Genomic DNA, 20,038 nt, shown 5'->3' with positions numbered 1-20,038 from the left:
GGAACCTATCGTGACGGATGCTGACAGGATCCTGAAATCTGAAGAGGTCACCGTTTATATGTATTGTCGAAGGCTTTCACGGCCGGAATCACTTGGGTGCTGTGTGGTTTCCGGGCTGTCTGGCCGTGTTCTAGCAGCATTCTCTCCTGACGTTTCGCCTGCATCTGTGGCTGGCATCTTCAGAGGATCACCGTTTATATTTTGGATTGCTGCCCATCCTGGTTACTGAAACCACGCAGAAATCCCATCAATGGGCCCCTGATGTTTAAATCAATTACAAATCTTTAACTGATTCAGGACACCTTTATTTGGACCAAAAAACAAACTGACCTCTGTAACCAAATTGATAGAGAAATGTAATGTTATTCATTTGGGTCTGAGATAGTTTTATTTAAATTGATTGTATTATATTAGTATAAAAGTTTGATTTTATAACTATTTTAATTGTGTATTTTACTACTAGATGTTATCAATATTTGAGCATAGTTAGTGGGTTTAAAGTATTAATGGACTATTATATTTATTTCCCAGTTCTCAAGTCACTTATTATATGTGAATAAGATCTTCTTGGAATACTAATTATTTGTTTTACTATGGAATTTGTATTGGGTTATTTTAAGTTTTATAGAGGGGTTATGACAGTAATAGATAAAATGACAGGAGCCCAGTGGCGCAGAGGGCTAAGTTGCAGCAGTGTTGCAGAGTTCAATCCCGATGGAAGTCAGTTTCTAGTAGCTGCCTCAAAGTTGACTCAGCCTTCCATCTTTCCAAGGTCTGTAAAATGAATGCCCAGCTTGCTGAGGTTAAAGTGTAGGTGACTGTGGTAAGCAATAGATAACCACCACGTAAACACAGTCTGCCTAGTAAATGTCACGATGTGACATCACCCCATGTGCCAGGAACGATCTGGTGCTTGCACAAGGGACTGTTTTTGCATTTGGAGAAGAATGATGCAGCTAGTTGACTCTTCCTGGAAAAGATGGGTAGACAAAATGGTAGCAGAGTTATCTCCAAGTCTTCTTGGATACCCTTAGACCGCTTTCAAGATGGAAACAGGCACTGATGGTCTTAGGCACTGATGGCGTAGGGCCGTGGTGGCGAACCTTTGGCACTCCAGATGTTATGGACTACAATTCCCATCAGCCCCTGCCAATTGGCCATGCTGGCAGGGGCTGATGGGAATTGTAGTCCATAACATCTGGAGTGCCAAAGGTTCACCACCACTGGCGTAGGAGGTTAAGAGCTCGTGTATCTAATCTGGAGGAACCGGGTTTGATTCCCAGCTCTGCCGCCTGAGCTGTGGAGGCTTATCTGGGGAATTCAGATTAGCCTGAGCACTCCAACACACGCCAGCTGGGTGACCTTGGGCTAGTCACAGCTTCTCAGAGCTTTCTCAGCCCCACCTACCTCACAGGGTGTTTGTTGTGAAGGGGGAAGGGCAGGGAGGTTGTAAGCCCCTTTGAGTCTCCTGTAGGAGAGAAAGGGGGATATAAATCCAAACTCTTCTTCTTCTTCTTCTTAATCTATGATCTCGTCTGAATGTAGAGAAGGGCTCTACGTCTATAACTTATTTAATTTAATTATGTGACTTATAAACCACTCTCCCTCAACGAGCGGGGCTCAGAGCAGTTTACAACAACATATACAATGAAAAGTACAATGAAATATAAACAAAATAACGGTTCCTTCTGAATGGCACCCAGCCTTTTAAACTGTGAGGATAGGGTTAGGAACAAATATAAAATCAATAGGAACATAAAACATAAAAGAACTTAGAAAGCGTAAAAAAGAGGAGAGGCCGGCTAGATGGACAGCACTGCTGCTCTCAACCACAGGCCGAGAAGAACAGCTCTGTCTTACAGGTCGTGTGAAACTGTGAGAGGTCCGGCAGGGCCCTGGTCTCATTGGACGGAGCGTTCTGCTAGACTGGTGCCAGAACCAAAAAGGCTCTCGCCCTAGTCGAGGACAGCCAGACCACGTCTAGTCAGGTATATTGGGAGAGGCATATTAGGAGAGGCGGTCCCACAGATATGATGGTCCCAGACTAAAAGCAGCAGTGGCATAGTGGCTAAGAGCAGGTACACTCTGATCTGGAGGAACCGGGTTTGATTCCCAGCTCTGCCGCCTGAGCTGTGGAGGCTTATCTGGGGAATTCAGATTAGCCTGTGCACTCCCACACACGCCAGCTGGGAGACCTTGGGCTAGTCACAGCTTTTCGGAGCTCTCTCAGCCCCACCCACCTCACAGGGTGTTTATTGTGAAGGGGGAAGGGCAAGGAGTTTGTCAGCCCCCTTGAGTCTCCTTACAGGAAAGGGGGGGAATATAAATCCAAACTGTTCTTCTTCTTCCTAAATTTATTGCGGCTCTTACTAAATGTTTGGGCTGCCTTTGATGCAGCAGACTGGTCAATTCTGCACAGCAAATGTATAATGGGTTGCAGTTGTGACAAGGGAACCCATTTTTCTGTTCACTTGCATTCCGTGCAGGCTGCAATTGGAGCCCACAGGAACAATCCAGGTTGCTGCTGCGCCTTTCCATGGAGATGCTTCTTTTTAAACATTTCCCACAACACATGTATAGCTATGTGCAGAGAAGGGCAACAAGGATGATTGAGGGACTGGAGCACCTTCCTTATGAGGAGAGGCTGCAACGTTTGGGACTCTTTAGTTTGGAGAGGAGATGTCTGAGGGGGGATATGATTGAAGTCTATAAAATTATACATAGGATAGAAAATGTTGACAGAGATAATTTTTTCTCTCTTTCTCACAATACTAGAACCAGGTGGCATACATTGAAAATGCTGGGGGGAAGAATTAGGACTAATAAAAGGAAACACTTCCTTACGCAACGTGTGATTGGTGTTTGGAATATGCTGCCACAGGAGGTGGTGATGGCCACTAACCTGGATAGCTTTAAAAGGGGCTTGGACAGATTTATGGAGGAGAAGTCGATTTATGGCTACCAATCTTGATCCTCTTTGATCTGAGGTTGAAAATGCCTTAGCAGACCAGGTGCTCGGTAGCAGCAGCAGCAGCAGCAGAAGGCCATTGCTTTCACATCCTGCACGTGAGCTCCCAAAGGCACCTGGTGGGCCACTGCGAGTAGCAGAGTGCTGGACTAGATGGACTCTGGTCTGATCCAGCAGGCTAGTTCTTATGTTCTTACATGCATAGCTATGCAGGCATGCACAAATGAACCCCCAGAGCCATGCTGATCATTCCATGGTATGACCGGCTGCACCTGTGTAGCTACGCCAGGGGTGGCCAACCTATAGTGCTCCAGATGTTCATGGACTACAATTCCAATCAACCCCTGGCATGGACTGATGGAAAGTGTAGTCTGGAGCACCATAGGTTGGCCACCCCTAAACTATGCAACCATCTCGCAATTAACAAAAACAGGAAAAGGGGCCTTCCTGGAACAGCCGGCCAATGGCAGAAGGCTCCTCCCTGACCTTGGAGGAAGGGGAGAAGGGCAGGAAATAAAGCGCTTCCTGCCTGGTTGTTCTCTTGGCAGAGCTCCAACCAGGGATTTTTCAAAAGCATGGCTGGTTTAGCGATTTTCAAAAAAAAACTGGTTTAGGGGAAATAAAATGGGGCAGGCTCGTTTTGGGTGCGGGACCTGAGCAAAGTCCCCCCTCCAAATGGGTTATATTTACCCTGTGTGGAATCAGCACCTGTACCATCCAGTTAAGATACTTGCAGGTAGAAGTAGGCATGAAGCAATATGCTTTGGGTTGATTTCCAAAATTCCTTGTGGGCGGGACTCGGACGGCTCCTGTTGTAGTCCAGCTGTCATTGGTGTGGGATTCATCTTATGGGGCTCCTCAAGGCTTATTCTTATTTCCCATGAAAGGGGCCCCCAACACCGTTCCTTGCCCCAGCCAAGTACTTTTAGAAAGCACTTAGGTGAGCTAGGTGGCATGTGTGTGTGGTGTGTTACCAGCACATCTGGGGTGGGGGTGGGGCGAAAGGCAAAGTGTGTCCTGGAAGCAGCACAGGTTCCTGCCAATGTATCCCCCCCCCCCCCCGCGCGCCAGCAAACGACAGCGAGCACCACATAGGTCTGCGGTGCCTGACCCAGAAGAGGCATCCTCTCCCAGAGCTGCACCAACATAACGGAGGACACCATAGGGCAGGGGTGGGCAATTATTTTTTCCATGGGGCCGCATAAGAAACAGAAAATATTGCGGAGGGCCAGGCCAAAAGGCAGGGGGGCGAGGCGCTTTTGAAAGCCCCGCAGAAGCCGGCAGCCAAGGCAACCGGCTTCTGCGGGGCTTTCAAAGGCGCCTCGCTCCCCAGCACGGCAGGGGGGCCAGTCAGGGTCATCCGGCGGGCCGGATGTGGCCCGCGGGCCGTATAATGCCCAGGTCTGCCATAGGGCTTTCGGCCCGGAAATACCTTCTCCCCAGCTGCACACCAAAAAGCGTGGCAGAAGCCTGCTTGGCCCATGGGGGTATTATTAGGCTGTACGGGGTTTTTTGAATTTCCCTGTGGCGATGCCTTCCCTGTGCCCTCCCCAGATGCTATGGAGCCCACCCTCCTGGTCTAGATTGGGCAATAGGAGCAGTGGGCTCCTATCTGGTGAATCGGGTTTGTTTCCCTCCTCCTGCACATGAAGCCTGCTGGGTGACCTTGGGCCAGTCCCAGTTCTCTCTGAACTCTCTTAGCCCCACCTACCTCCCAAGGGATCTGTTGTGGAGAGAGGAAGGGAAAGGAGCTTGCGAGGTGCTTTGAGCCCTCTTAGGGTTGAAAAAAAGCAGGATCTACAACCAAACTCTTGTTCTTCCACGTGACGCTATCTAGGCGACCTCGGGCCAGTCCGGATTGATTCAGGCCTCTTTCAGACCCAGCCACCTCCCAAGGGGTCTGTTTTGGGGGGAGGAAGGGAAAGGGATTTGTGAGCCCCTTTAAAACTCTTTACAAAAGAGAAAGGCGAGGCATAAACCCAAACCTCTCTCCACCTTTCCCGAAAGGCACAGAAGCCAGCAGAACTAACTAACTTTTGGAAAGCGCCCCGCACCCATCCCTTGGGGGCAGGCCCGCGCCTTGCATTTTTTTCTCCGTGCGTAAAAGTTGGTCGCAACGTGGCCACGTCCTCTTCTGCTCGTGGGGCTTCCTGGTCGGGGGTCTCTCGGCGGGAGCCAGGAAGATCGGAGCCCGGGAGCCCGCGCCCCGACGCAGCCGTCCCCAAGCACACTGGGGCGGCGCCTGCCCGCGCGGGTCCTGCAGATTCCAGCAGAGTTGGGTTTGCTCCCCGCGCGTCTTTACGCACCGCCTCCTCCTGGCAGCCGAGAGGGCCGGGCCGGGGCGGAGATCCTGGGGGCCGGCCGCCCCACCGCGCCCCACCCCTCCAGCCGGGCGGACGCCCCAACCCGGCCGCCCGCTCGCCTCGGCGCAGAGCCGCTCCGGCCGCCGCTGGGCACAGCCGCCTCCCCGCGCGCCCCGGAGGTCGACCCTGCGGGGTGGTTGTGCGGGAGCGACGCTCGGGCGCGGCACTCCCTCCCTCGCTCCGAGCCAGCATGCGGCCGCGGGATGGCTGAGTCCGGCCGCCGCGGCGCTCCATGCGCGCCGGCGGGGATGGGCGGGCGCCGCCTGCAGCTGCTGCTGCTGCTGCCGCTGCTATTGCTGGGCTCCGTCGGCAGCCTCCCCGCTGCCCGCCCGCCCGGCTCGACGGCGGCGCCGACAGGTAAGGAGAGGAGCGCCCCCCCCCCCAGTAGAGAATCTCCCCTCCCTCCACCCTCCTTTAGCCTGCCAGGAGGTTCCAAGGTCTTGGGGCGCTCTGGCCCCCTACTCTGGTTCGTGTCCCCCTTCCAGCTTTAATAGCAGCCTAGAACCCCCCCCCCCCGCTTTATTAGGCTTTTTTTGAAAGGCACCCCTCACCTTTGCAGTGCGCACCTTGTCTGTCTCCGCTGGGCATTGGTTTTTGCCCCCTGTGGAAGCCCAGCCTGGGGCCACCCTTTGACAGAACAGCTCCTCTGACTCGGGGCAGGATTTGCCCTCGGGTCTGGGCAGTGGGAGCCTTTGCGCTTTTCCTTTGCAGCGGTGGCGCTCTCAGGTGAGCTTGGGCCATGCTGTTTTGCTGGTGGAAGTGGGACTCTGAGGGGCCGGGGCTCCTCCTGGTCTTTCGCTTGTTCTGAAAGCGGGTATGGAACTGGGGAATGAAGCCCCTTTGCAACAGCCCCCTGCCTCTAAAAACTCTGGCCGCATGGCAGTCCCATAGAATTCTCCGTTCTTTGCAGTGACAGAGTGACACCGGTGCTCCTCCCAGAAACGTCCCCTTTGAAAATCCCATCTGTTTCTCTTCCAAGCAGCAGAAGTTGTTTTCTTAGATTCTGAACTGTCTGCCTTGCAGTGGCTTCCCTTGGGGTGCCTGAAACTACCTTCCAGAAGTATCGGAGTGCCAAACTGCTGCTGCCGGTCTGGGATGGGCTCGAAAAACAGGAGAAGCACCTCTCGCTTGGCTTGTAGTGGCCGCAGTTGAGAAGTTGTAGACGGCTGATGCAAACTCACCCCAGTTGCTTACGGTGTCCTGTAAAAATGTAACTTGCATGCCTGGCCTCCTGAAAACAGGACACTCAAAACTCTTATCAGTATGGAGCCCTGGGACTTCTCCAGTTAGGAAAATCCTGACCCGGAGGTAGCGGTGAAGTCCTTTTTCTGATCAGAGAAGGCTGTTGGGTGTCTTGGCTCTGCTAAAAGCACCGTGTCCTGAATTAGTGTTGGGAGGCAACAGGTGAGTTTCTGGGCTTCCGTCTATTCTCACGTCAGTTTTCAGGCCGCGGAGTCGTTGTCGTAGAAAATGATTGAAATTGTGAACATACAAAGCGAGCGAGATACTGGCGTCCTCAAACGTCAAATAGTAGCGGTGGAAAGAACGGACTTGGAATGAGCCAAAGGGAAGCACTGTTAGAATAATGTCAGAATACAAACCCGCTTGTATTTTTATCGAAACCTGTTTATTTCAGCGTACTGGGAAATAAGGAAAAATAATTAGATTGAAACCCAGGAGCGCCATAGAGATGAATAAGGTTTTCAGGATCACTTTCTTCTACAGACTTTTCATCTGCACCGAGTTTCCTTGGGTAACAGTTGAAGCATGTTCTCGGAGTAAATCAGGGAAAAGATAGATGTGCTTTAATGAGACTTGGGCTGCGGGCATGATTTCTGTGCCTCTTCCGTTAAAGCCATAACTCGCACAGAACTGAGGCTCGGTTTTCAAGAATTTTCCAACAAGGTACCGACTCCTCCATCCAAGGTGTGTGGCTCGTTTCCCGTGGCCAGGTAAGAGGCCGATCCTGACCTCTCCTCCTCGTTGCCATTGAAAGCGAGTCACGTGGAGAATCGTACCTTGTGAGTAATCATGTTGTAAACCTATCTTGAATTGTATCTGACTCCTTGTCGTGCAAGTAACCATGTTGGGGGCTGTTGGCTGGTTGGTTTCTAGGGCAGTGTCTTAGTTCTGTCACCCAAGTACGTAGTTTAGTACATAGGAAGAAGAAGCAAAGTGTAGGTTGTGGTGTGAAACGCAGAGGTTTCCTTTTCTCACAGTGTGGTGTCCTCTTTCTGGGCCACGGATTTCTCCTGTGACCATTTTCTAGTGAACAGACTTGGCCTTAATGGCTGTGCCAAACTTCACTGTCACTTTTAAAGAGTATGCCTCAAAGTTCAAATGCTGTTCAGGTACTCTCAAAGGGAACCTGAGGCTGAGGGTGGTTCTTTGTCTGGCAAACTTGGTGTTGCTGTAGTATACCAGGTCCGGGGTAAAGCCCTACAGGTCTGTAATTGTTACACCTGGTCTTGTTTTTTCTACTTATCAACTTATAGCAAGATCTGCTGTGAAGAGTGCCATATATTTCCAAGCCATGTGCCCGAAGTTTGTGATGTAAGAATGTTATGGATAGAGCCATAGAAATTTGTGGAACTCCAGTGGTGGAGTGCTTAATAAGTAATAAATGTATCCAATTCATTAGAAGGGGGGGGGGCAGTCTTAAATGTAACACAGACAACTTCACACTCTGGTAAGGTGACTTAGTTTTTTATTACTTGTGTGTGTTTGTGTGTATTTTGGCACAGAAAAATGGCTATTAAGTCTTTTTTTTTAAAAGCCAACCCGGTTTGTTTAACTAGTCATTCTCCGTTTTTGAAAGTCATCTTTCAGAAAAAGATTCTGTTGAACGGCCTCTGACAAAACCACCTAAAAAATGGGAGCCAAGCAAAACATAGCGGGTTTATTTTAAAATCTGTAAATTGAACATTAACAAGCCAGCACTTTCACCTGGCCAAATGGGCCACGGGGTCTTGGTTCATGACTGAGTCTTGTTGTTCGGCTGCAGTGCTTGCATTTTACTAGCCAGGGCCTGGTTTTTCCATAAAGGAGCTGGGATGCATTTTTCTCTAGTGATCTAATTCTCTGCTTGGAGCCGCAAAGGTTGTAACAGCTACTGCCTTGTGTTGCTTCAGTTCAGCGACATAAAACGCACATTGAGAGGTGGCGTTCTGGAGGTATGTGTATGTTTGCTAATACGAGCGCTAACTGTTAGTGGAGGGCAGTGCCGATTTTAACATCCCTACTGGGAGGTGTTCCACGGCTGGCAGGAAGAAGGCAGATGGTTGCGGGGGGGGGGGGGGGAGCCTGTTGCTGAATAGAATCCACAGTGAAAATATTGCTGGGCCTCATCTGGCTGGCCGGTCCCCTCTTCTGCTTTTCTCAAGGCTGCTTTAAAGGAAAACAATGTCCATTTATTTATTTTTTTATGAATGAAAGTGGAGAGGCCGGGCAGAATGGTCCGTGTAAGTCATTCACGGGCTCTGGCGGAGATGATTGGGGGGGTCAGTGAACTTGTTTGCGGGGCCCGAGCAGGAGGGTCACCCTATTCAGTGGCCGCAGAATAGGCGCTGGGATGAAAATAAAGAGAGAGAAAGAAAGACGGCTCTTGCAATTTGCATTAGTATTCAGATAAAGATATTTCCGAGTATGACCGGGGAGTGTCAAGTAGGCCTAACTGCGTTGTTAAGAAAGGAGACAAATGGAAATAGCTGGTAGCAAATTTGAAGAAATACACAATCACGCTGTGGCTTCTCCTTCGTATAGAAAGGTGGCCTCGTCCAGCAAGGAAGCAAAGGGGTTGCTTTGTACACAGGAAGGATTCTTTCGTTAGAGGCAGCAGGGCTGTTAAGTGTGTTTAATATGTATAGAACATGTTCTTAGGAATGGGGGATGTAGAACCCGTGCCTTAGACCTGGGAGAAACACATGGATGGCTGGTTGGAATGGAGCAAGGTTGGAATCCCAGAGCAACTTAAAGGCCTGCAGGCATTCCAGGGTAGAAGCTTTCCAAAGCTCCCTTCGGCAAATCCTCACTAGTACCTGATGAAGGCAGCTGCGGCTCTTGACAGCTTGTACCCTGGAAATCTTGAAGATGCTACTGGATTCGAATCTTGCTCTTCTACTGCAAACCAACATGGCTAGCCGCCTGAAACAAAGGCCGAATTCCCACTGAAAATTTAATCTAGATGCAACCAAGTTTCAAAAGAATCGGCACCTTTTCGTCCAGGTTCCAACATCCTCACTGCAGCATGTTTCTAGTGAAGACGTCCAGGCCTTCCCCTTGGGGGCGGGGGTGCCTGCTGTCAGGGGTGCAATTGTTAAGCTAGCAGCACCAAAATTTCAGAGTATCTTTAGGAGACCCTCCCGATGATACCACCCAGGTTTGTTGAAGTTTGGTTCATGGGGGCCAAAGTTATGGATCCTCAAATGTGTAGCCCCAATCTCCTATTAGCTCCCACTGGAAACAATGGGGACACCCCCTTTGGGAGTCCATAGCTTTGGACCCCCTGGACCAAACTTTACAAAACCTGGATGGTATCAGTAGGAGACTCTGCTGATGATACCACCCAGATCTGGTGAAGTTTGGTTCAGGGGGGCCAAAGTTAGGAACCCCCAAATGTTTAGCCCTATCTCCTATTAGCTCCCATTGGAGTGTTTTTTCAAAAAGGTGCATATGCAAGCAGGTCCAGGAAAATCCCGTGATTTGGGGTGGGGGTGGGGAGCGCCAGAAACGGGACTGATCTGTGTTCTGCGGTTCGGCAGTGGGGAGATCGTGAGGAAACCTGGATATTTCGCGTGACTATCCCAGGATTAATCGCCAGTGGGAAATCGCCCAAACTCTGGATAATCAGCTCCCCCTGTGGGACAGAGCAGAGGGCTGATAGTTTGCCCTTTGGCTGTGGCATGCAAAATATGTAAGTATTGTGAACAACAGAGTAAATGAGGTGGTGCCCTAGTGGTGGCGAACCTTTGGCACTCCAGATGTTATGGACTACAATTCCCATCAGCCCCTGTCAGCATGGCCAATTGGCCATGCTGGCGAAATCTGATGAAGTATGAATCCTGCTGTATCTAGATAAGAACCACTACAGCAACAATTCTGATTGATTCACGGCGTGGGAGTTAGAAGATTGTAGACACTCGCACTTATGGTTCGCGTGCTTGGAGTTCTGGGGCGAGTAGAAGATAGTATGTAAGAGATCCTGGATTTGTCCCTGAAGCAGGAAGTGGGATCTGGCGATGGGAGGGTGCTAGGCCCGGAACAGATTGAGGGAATGGCTTAACCACAGTGCAACCTTGGTTGAAGGGAAGAGCAGCAGTGGCTTGAGTGGCAAAGTATCTCTGCTTGAGATTGTACTAAGGAGACTGAGTTCCAAAACCCAACACCTCTTGTTAAAAGGATCATGTGGTAGGTGATGTGAGAGGCCCTTGCGTTCCCATGCGTTCAGGTGAGCACATAGTTGAACAGTAAATGTCCAGGAAGTCTAATAGAGGCATGCTTCCTGTCAAAAGGGGCACATTTTCAAAGGGTTAGAGGGGATTTGAAAGAAAAAATTGGTGGAGTGAAATCTTTTGAGTTATTTACTGAACACCCCAACAATAGATGTTAATTTTTTTAAAATTATAGACAAGTACAGAAATAGGATAGAAAATGATGTTAAAGGCTGAATTTTAAACTCAGAACAACAAGCCTGCCGAGGACAAATCAGCATCGCTTCTGTCGAAGGAAAGCCCTACCTCATTAACCCCTGAGGATTCTGGGGTGTGTGTGTTGACTGCGAAGAGGAAGTGATCCAGCGGGAGTTGTGTGGTTAAGAGTGGCTGAAGGCTCTAATGTGGGAAAACAGAGGGTTTGATTGTAGGTGTGAACTCTTATCTGCCGAACCAGGTTCGATTCTCCACTCCTATGCATGAGCGGTAGACTCTAATCTGGTCAACCAAGTTTGTTTCTCTCCTTCTGCATGTGAAGCCTGCTGGGTGATCTTGAGCTAGCACAGTTTTTGGGCTAGTACAGGAGCAGTAGTGGCTAAGAGCAGTGGCTAAGAGCAGGTGCACTCTGATCTGGAGGAACCGGGTTTGATTCCCAGCTCTGCCGCCTGAGCTGTGGAGGCTTATCTAGAAAAATTCAGGCTAGGGTGAAGCTGCACTCACTCCTGCCAGCTGGGTGGAGCCTTGGAGGCGGAAATCACAGCCTCTTGGAGCTCTCAGCCGCACTGCTTGAGTGGGTGTTTGTTGTGAGGGGAAAAGGGCAAGGAGATTGTAAGCCCCTTTGAGTCTCCTACAGGAGAGAAAGGGGGGATATAAATCTTCTACTTCCTCTTCCTCTTCTTCCTCTTCCTCTTCTTCCTCTTCTTCCTCTTCCTCCTCCTCCTCTTCTTCTTCTTCTTCTTCTTCTTCTTCTTCTTCTTCTTCTTCTTCTTCTTCTTCTTCTTCTTCTTCTTCTTCTTCTTCTTCTTCTTCTTCTTCTTCTTCTTCTTCTTCTTCTTCTTCTTCTTCTTCTTCTTCTTCTTCTTCTTCTTCTTCTTCTTCTTCTTCTTCTCAGAACCCTCTCAACCCCTCCTGCCTCACAAAGTGTCTGTGGGAAGAGGAAAAGGAGTTTTTACTTTGAGACTCCTTATGGTTAAGAAAAGCAGGATATAAATCCAAACTCTTCTTTTTCTTCCTGTAGTCTTGTTCTTACGAAAAGTGTTTGACGGGGAACTCAGCAAATGTCTTTCCGTGGAGTGGTTAACTGATTTAATAAAGAGAACATGAGAAAATAACCCTCCTGGATCAGAGCCGTGGTCCATGTAGTCTAGTGTCCAGTCTCACACAGTGACCATCTGATACTTTTCCTGTTTTTAGGAAGCGGGTGGTGCCCAGAGGGGCTTCTTTTTTTGGCCAGGGAGTTCACCAGTGGGCTGGGCTGCAGAGATTAAAAAAATCACCTACTTTGGCGGCAGCTCCAGTGACAGTTTACTCCCTGGGACTCCTTTTTTCCAGTATATAACTGGCAAAATTACTCCCTCTCGTTTTTGTACACATGGGGTTCCTCTGTGTGTGTTTGTGGCTCTGCTCCTTGAAGTTGCTGTTTTGTGTTGCTGCCCGCTGCGCTGTTTCTGAATTCCAAAGGTGCCCGTAAACTCAAAAAGGTTTTTGGTCCCTGGTACATAGAGAGGAAGTGGAGTAGGAAGATCACAACTTCTCCCTCACTGGAATTCACGGACTGGGAGAGTCAGGGCTATAAGGGAAATCCCTCAGCCTTATTGAGTTCCAAAGACAGACAGGTGAATTAAAAGTGGTCACTACGCATCTTAGGTGTTTACCTGTTGGAATGCCCAGCCCTGAACTACGATTATCTCCCCTCTGGCTGAGACCACCTTGAAGGGGTTGGGCAGGTTGAGATCCTAGGTAGGTCTGCCATTGGCAAGTAGCCATGGTGGCCAGAAGTAGGGCTGCTGGGTTCAGAGGCACAGGTCTGCCTGATGTAGTATTGCAGTGGTGGGATCAAAAAATGTTAGTAACTGCTGTTCCCATGGTGAGGTGGTGTTCAAAGCCTGTGATTGTGGCGTAATGGGGGTGAAGTGAGGGGCATGATGGGAGTGGCTGGGCATTTCCTGGAGACCGAGGGCATTGCTGGGCAGGGCTGTAGGGCGTGGCAAGGCAGCTGTGATGGGGCCGAGGAAGCTTGAATGCCTGGGGTGCAAGCACCCGCAGGATGCCGGTGCACCTCCTGCTGAACTGCTTCCGGATTCTGTAGCCTTCTACCAAGGGAAGCCCGCGGAGGAGGGCGTAAACTGAGGCCAAAGAAACCACGTGGCAAAATCACCATTAGTAACCCCCTCTGCGACACCACCTGATAACTAGTAACCTACTCTCGGGAACCTGTGAGAACCTGCTGGATCCCACCTCTGCTGATAGACAAATGCTGGGGGCCGTCAGAAGGAGGGGGTGTCATTGCTTTGCGTGTCCAGCTTGTGGTCTTTCTTGTGGCATCTAGTCAGCAGTGGTTGGGACAGGCTGCTTGACTACATTGCTGTACTTTATTTTAACTTTCTATCTCGCCCTACCCTGGCAAGCTGGGCTCAGGTCAGTGAGCAATAATATTGTACACTATAATAATCTAAACAGTAACAATCCAATCTAATAATCGTTGGTTTAATCCAGTGGGACTTCTTGCGTGTCCTTGGGAGAGGGGTCCCGCCACGGGTGTCAGGCCTCATTAAGAATTTGCGGGAGGGGTGGTGAGGCATCCCACATCCCAGTGTCACAGGAAGGAATGAAGCTGGACTGGAGACCACCTCCATGCTCACACCTCCTGGGAAGAAGGGGAACTAGAACCCCACATTAAGGAAATCCTGGGTGCCTGCCCTGCATTCTGATCCTCCCATGGAAGGCCCGCCCCTTTGAATGAGGGCAGCCAATGACAAACCCTTCTTTGCAGTTGCCCCATCCACTTTCTGAACAACTTGGTGAGTGGGCAGCAAGGGAAGTACTATTGGGCATCACAGTGCCCATGGGCACCACTTTGGGGAACCATGTTCTAGGGTAGGGGTGGCCAGCTTGCCGTGCTCAGAGGTATGATGCGTGGACTACAATTCCCATCAGCCCCTGCCAGCATGGCCGTTCTGTTTTTTGCTCCTGTATTGTAGCCAGAAGCGCCGGGGAAATCCCACCTTGACCCAGTGGGTCAGGCGTAGTTTACACCTGCGAAGAGGAGCTCTAATAGCTACTTATGCTCCCGCGTCTCTCGTTTAGGTGAATGTCCTGCCATGAATAATGGCATCTGCGTGATGCTACCGAATGCGGAATTCAATGCAACCAAAAAAAGCTTCCGCTAGCGTCTTCGGTGGTCGTTTAGGTGGCAGCCGTGCGATTACCAGAATCCCCCCTCCTCCAAGTATCGTGGACCGTGCATCTGTGCCAGCCTGTTGGAAGAAGGTAAAAGCGATCATCCAGAGATTATTCAACGATGGATAGATCTTTAAAATTAAGTAGCTTGTCTCCCCACCATGCCATGAAGCAAAGCGTGAAGCTGTCTCCCGACCCATGGAGCCCTCTGCCCAACTTCAGCCGGCCTGAAGTGCTTCCACGTACGACGGAAGAAGGCTCTTTAAATGCAACTTATGGGTCATCGGTGGCTCTACTAGCCATGGTGTCTAAAGAAAACCTCCATATTCAAAGGCAGTCCACCTCTGAATCCTAGTGGCAGGATTGCAACATCTGCAAAAGGCCTCAACTTCTATGTCCTGCTGTTGGCCCTCCAGTTGGGCCCTCCGGGATGCTGGACTAGATGGATTGTTGGTCTGGTCCAACAGGACTTGTCTGATGGTTTTAGGTTTTGGAAATTTCATGACATTAATTAATATTGGCCCCTCAGAAGAACAGTTTGTCATCCCACGGTATGAGGCACTGGTCTGGTAGTCCAACACAAGAATTTGTCTGATGTTTTTTTAGGACCCTCGACCTCTGTGACCTGTAGCCTCCAGAAGAACTTGGTTGTCCACGCATTATGAGGGAACTGGTCTGATCCAGCAGAGACTCTTCTTATATATATATTCTGCTGTTGGCCTGACCCCGGTAGCCACTCCAGAGGGCAAGGATGATGCTGGACAAGAAGGACCACTGATCTGATCCAGCAGGGTTCTTCTGAAGGACTACCCCAGAGTGTCCCTGGCCCTTAAGGAAGAGTGCTCCCTTCCCCGGAGCTTGTCAGTTCCCTAATTCCTTCATCTCACACCCAATAAAGAGGATACTTCTTTGAACTAGACAGTGGTCAGAAATGGAAGGATTTGTTGATGGCCACAGGAACCGAGAGCTTTCAGAGGGGGTTAGGCGGATTTGTGGCAGATGGGAACTCAAGAGAACCTCCATGCCCAGAGTCAGTCAGCCTCCGAATCACAGTGCCAGGAGTTGACATTCATTCATTCATTCATTCATTCATTCATTCATTCATTCATTCATTCATTCATTCATTCATTCATTCATTCATTCATTCATTCATTCATTCATTCATTCATTCATTCATTCATTTATTTATTTTCTCGATTTTTCTACCTGCGAGAAGTCGGGAAGGTGTACAATAATTAATAGGCTCAAGTTAAGGAACCAAACCATGCAAATAAAACAACAGCAGCCCATAAAGGCGCTCAAAGCATTAAAACATACTTTGAATTTCATTAAAACAGATATAATGAAAAGACACTACGCCCGGCCTCTATATGCCCTGTCGTTGTAGCAGCGCTAGGGTGAGCTGAAGTGCTTTTCTTGCAGCGGTACCAGAACTCGCATGATGTTTGGGTGGAATAGGGGCACAAGAAATGTTGAGATAAATAAAATAAGGGAATGAGGCAACATGAAAAAATATTTCCGAAGTAATCCTTCTCCAATATATCTTATTTCGCATTGCTAGAAATCCATTCAACGCTGAAAGGAAAAAAATGGTTGGGGGACCCTCTCTTAAGGCACACTACCAAGAGACCCTCTCTGGGGGACCCCGTCTCTAAATCCCCCCTTCAGCCCCCCTCCCCCCATCAAGAAACCTCTCACCTGAGGCTTCGAGAATTGCAGGTGTGTGTGAAGGGGTTGGGCTGGGCCCGTCCCTTCTGCCAGATCTTGGGCCATCTTTGTCTGCGGAGGCCTGGCCGAGCCAACGACTCAGAAGCCGCACTTTGGCCCGTCCTGTCTGATGGGGCCTGGACCAATTTCTCAACAGCCACCACTTGGCATCCCTCCTTCATTCCTGGGCCCTTCCTTCATCTTAGAGTCACACCTGCGGATGAGGGAATATATTGGCTGCCCTGCCAGGTTTTCTGCCTGCCTCCAGGCTGCCTCCTCAGCCTCAGCTGGCCAAAAGAAGCGCCAGTATTTCTGTACCAGTGCATACCTGCGCCAGAAAAAGAAAAAACCAAAAAAGACCTGGGAGTGTTAGAAAGCAAGCCAGGAAGACTTCAGGAAGGTCCAGCATGGCTATTGTGATTGTAAAAAGTCAGAGGTTACTAGATCTGTGGTGGCGAACCTTTGGCACTCCAGATGTTATGGACTACAATTCCCATCAGCCCTCAGGTATCGGCCAATTGGCAATACTGGCGATGGCTGTCAAGTTATGAAACATCTGGAGATATAATTCCTCCCTAAATATAAATCAGACAAAATCTTTGCTTAAGAATCCGAAATGGCGGTTGAATTTTGGATAGGGTTCTCAACTACCCTTATAATGGCCATATTAGGTGATCTTGTTTCTTTTTCATGTTGTGTCAACCCTGACCGGTGTAGCCCAGGCTAGCCTGATTTAGTCAGATCCTGGAAGCTAAGCAGAGTCTTGGATGAGGTACTTTGGATAGGAGACCTGAAACATAGGTGCCAGCAGGTCTGAGTTGGGAAATGTCACCCAAACTGGGGCCGAGGGGGGGGGTAGAGCCTGAGAAGATTGGGTTTTGGGGAAGACAGTGACATCAGTGGGGTAAAATGCCGAGAGAATTAACCCCCCAAAGCAGCCATTTTCTCCAGACGAACTGAGCTCTGTCACCTGGAGATCTGTTGTAACCCAGGAGATCTCCAGCTGCCACCTGGAGACTGGCAACCCTGTACTTTCTGCCACCACCACATTCATTCTAAACTTTGGCACTCCAGATGTTATGGACTACAATCCCCATCAGCCCCTGCCAGCATGACCAATTGGCCATGCTGGCAGAGGCTAATGCTCTAATCCCTGTAGGATATAAATTCCCTACCAGTTCCTAAAAGCAAGATGCTTTGAAGTGGTAGTGTGGGGGCCTGGGAAATTTCCATAGCATGGCTTTGTGAGGACTGCCTTGTAAGGTGGCCAGAGAGTGTGTGTGTGTTGTACTCTCCACTCTTAGTGGAGGGGTCTTAGAACCCTGCCTTGCCTTTTAAAGCTCCCCACCCGCACTGTTCAGGGTTCTAGTCTGCTTGGAGTTCACAGTAGTCCTTTCCCGCTCCCAAGGATAGTTCCATGGTTGCTACCTGAATCATTCCCTCCCCTTTCTCCAGATGCTGCGGAACAAGCATTCTTGCCTCCGGAAATCCTCTTCTGCTAAACATGGACCCTGTCCACACGAACCTTTTAAATGTTTCCAGACAGGACAGGAACTGTTTCCTCCGTGGCTTTCCACACCGTTTCCCCCTCCCCCCTTTGATTCCCAAAACATTTTATTTCCAACCTGGAAACGTTTTGGCTGAATCCCCTTTTAAAATGATTCTTTGGTTCGAAACGTTTTCAAGATGTCGTCTCTTTCTGTGTGGGCATCTTTAAAACATTTTGTGTATCCCGCTGCTGTTTTCCATGCCTCTGTGCTGCCCCCAACCTTTCTCCTTGGTGCCATTTTATTATGTCCCTGAGCGCACTTCATTCCCCCCTTGCCTCTTCATTTTCGTCTTTTCTGAGAGGTTGCAGCTAGGAAGCATTGAAGCAATGATGCATCAGTTCTACTAATAACCCCCCAAAAGGTGGGGTCTCCCATGAAATTGTCCGTGAATCATTTTTTTTGGGGGGGGGGGAAGTGGGGACAAACATCATAGTAAAGGGGGGGTGTTGAAAACTTTTGCAGACATTTGAGGTGACTTGTGCAGAAGGGAGGTTCTTATATGGAGGTTCTGAAGAGATCTTGTTCCTTTCGATGTCAGCGCTGCTTTTGAATGTATCTTTGTCGGCTGGAAGAGACCAGGTCATTGGAGTTGCACTCGGTTCTTTTCTGCTCAGCAAGCAAGAGAAGAGACAGTGTTTTATCACCAAGGTGACAACCTACTATTTGAGGACAAAGTTCATCCTGTCTAAACAATATATCCTTTCAGATATCTGCAGTAAAAACACTGATTATTATCTAACACTGTAGATTGCTGTACATACAAAATCTTTGTCCTATACATTCTGAGCAAGTCAAATCTTATCTTAAAAGAAACATTTCACTCTTTGCAAAAGTGAAAACATTTCACAGTTGGGGTTTTTTTTTTTTAGTCCTTTCCCAATTTTTCTCCTGGAAATGATGAAAAAGTCCCTGGGGGGGATTTCAGCAAGAATTATTGTGCCTTAAGCGAGATTGTTCTGGAGGAGCATTTTTTACCAAGTTATGAAGGGTGGATTCACTGGAATTGGGATTTGCTCTCTCTCTTTTTTGTTTTAAACTGAACATCGTAACTATTGTTGTAAGCTTGCTTGAACCATGAGAATTGCAAGATGTGAATATTTTAATTAATTAATAGTTCAATGTATTGTCGAAGGCTTTCACGGCCGGAATCACTTGGGTGCTGTGTGGTTTCCAGGCTGTATGGCCGTGTTCTGGCAGCATTCTCTCCTGACGTTTCGCCTGCATCTGTGGCTGGCCACAGTGCAGAAGTAGCTTTGTGCTAACTGAAATATGCTAAACTGACAACCAGCTCTTCTCGTTTCATCTGTTGACCTTGATGTGGATAGCCCCAGGCAAGCCTGATCTCACCAAATATTAGAAGCTAAGCAGGGTCAGCAGTGGTTAGTATTTGGATGGGGGACCTCCAAGGAATACCAGAGTTGTGACAGTGGCAAACTACCTCTGAACATCTCTTGCCTTGAAAATCCTGTGGGGTTCTCGTAAGTCAGCTGAGACTCGACGGCAAACTCCCCTATCTGTTGCTGGATGTCAGGGGTTCCCAAACTTTTTGAGCTTGTGGGCACATTTGGAATTCTGGCATGGCATGGCGGGCTCAGCCACGAAATCGCTGCCACAGGAAGTGGAGCTAGCCACAAAAAAATTGCCGCAGCTTAATTTCTGAAACACGGTACAGATGCTCGTGCTGTGGTAGCAGCTATTGCCAAAGCATTGTTTGTTTGTTTTTAAAAAAGAAATCTGCACAGCCAATCAGAGGCCTTGCTGGATGCAAGCCCTGCCTGCCCCCACCCATTTGATAAAAACACTTGGCAGGTGCCAGAAAAGGTGCTAACAGGTGGCAGGCCCATGAACACCACGTTGGGGACCCTGCTGTATATATTATTCTACTATGTAAGCTCTGCAGTGTTTATCATCGCATGCTCCTATTTATGCTTTCTTTTAGCTCTGTTTCAACCTTCTGTAATCCTAGCCTTATTGCATTGCTTATAGCCTGTCCCATCCTGTTGATTTCTTACACTGTGCAATTGGACCTCAGTGCGAAATACAGACTATAAATAATGTCAATAAATATATGTATTTTCTTTTTTTCTTGGGGTTTTGCACCTCTGACCCGTAACCTTGATTACTGTGGAATTGCCGCTTGGAAACGTGAAGGTTGCAAACGACCGCAGCTTATTTATTAACTTGTGGGAGCCATTTTCCTCTTCAGTTGCCCCGTTCGGGAGGATCTATTTGCTGTTAGTTTCCAGGCTGCGTTGAAGGGGCCTGTTTTGACCTTTGCATCTTGGGCCTTCACAGGAGTGCCTTTCTCAATATTTACTCATGCACCGCATGCCACTGTTCCTCCCAACGTTCTCTCCCAGCAGCGCCTTCAACCAGGGAGGTGTATGTGGCATCGGGCGCTTTCGCCGCTTCATATGGGATGTGATATTAGGTGCAGCATCTTGGTTCTCAAGAAATGTTGCCTTTTGTTTTTTTAAAAAACGACTTATGGTAATGGCAGACAACATATGTTGACAAACCGAGGCCAAGCCAGTGAAGTGTTTTTCCAGTTCGGGTGGTGACGTGTCGGTGATCCTGGCAATTACAACTGGGCCAAAATTAAATTAGAGTCAGAAAGACTAC

At 49.0% G+C, this 20,038-nt stretch overlaps 1 protein-coding gene across 1 annotated transcript in view; it reads left to right on the top strand.

The window, feature by feature from the left end:
• Positions 1-5,285: 5,285 nt before the first annotated feature.
• LOC125437836 (fibroblast growth factor receptor 3-like) overlaps positions 5,286-20,038 on the top strand; it is a 116,190-nt gene continuing 101,437 nt past the window's right edge. Inside the window, exon 1 of the mRNA XM_048505849.1 lies at positions 5,286-5,688. Within this exon, the coding sequence (XP_048361806.1) occupies positions 5,535-5,688 (154 nt within the window). The 5' untranslated portion in view covers positions 5,286-5,534. The remainder of the gene's footprint in view (positions 5,689-20,038) is intronic.

This window comes from Sphaerodactylus townsendi, linkage group LG08 (genome assembly GCF_021028975.2).
Source record: "Sphaerodactylus townsendi isolate TG3544 linkage group LG08, MPM_Stown_v2.3, whole genome shotgun sequence".
NCBI classification, from domain to species: domain Eukaryota; kingdom Metazoa; phylum Chordata; class Lepidosauria; order Squamata; family Sphaerodactylidae; genus Sphaerodactylus; species Sphaerodactylus townsendi.
The sequence above is the reverse complement of the archived record's forward strand: the minus strand, read 5'-3'. Positions and strand labels throughout refer to the sequence as shown.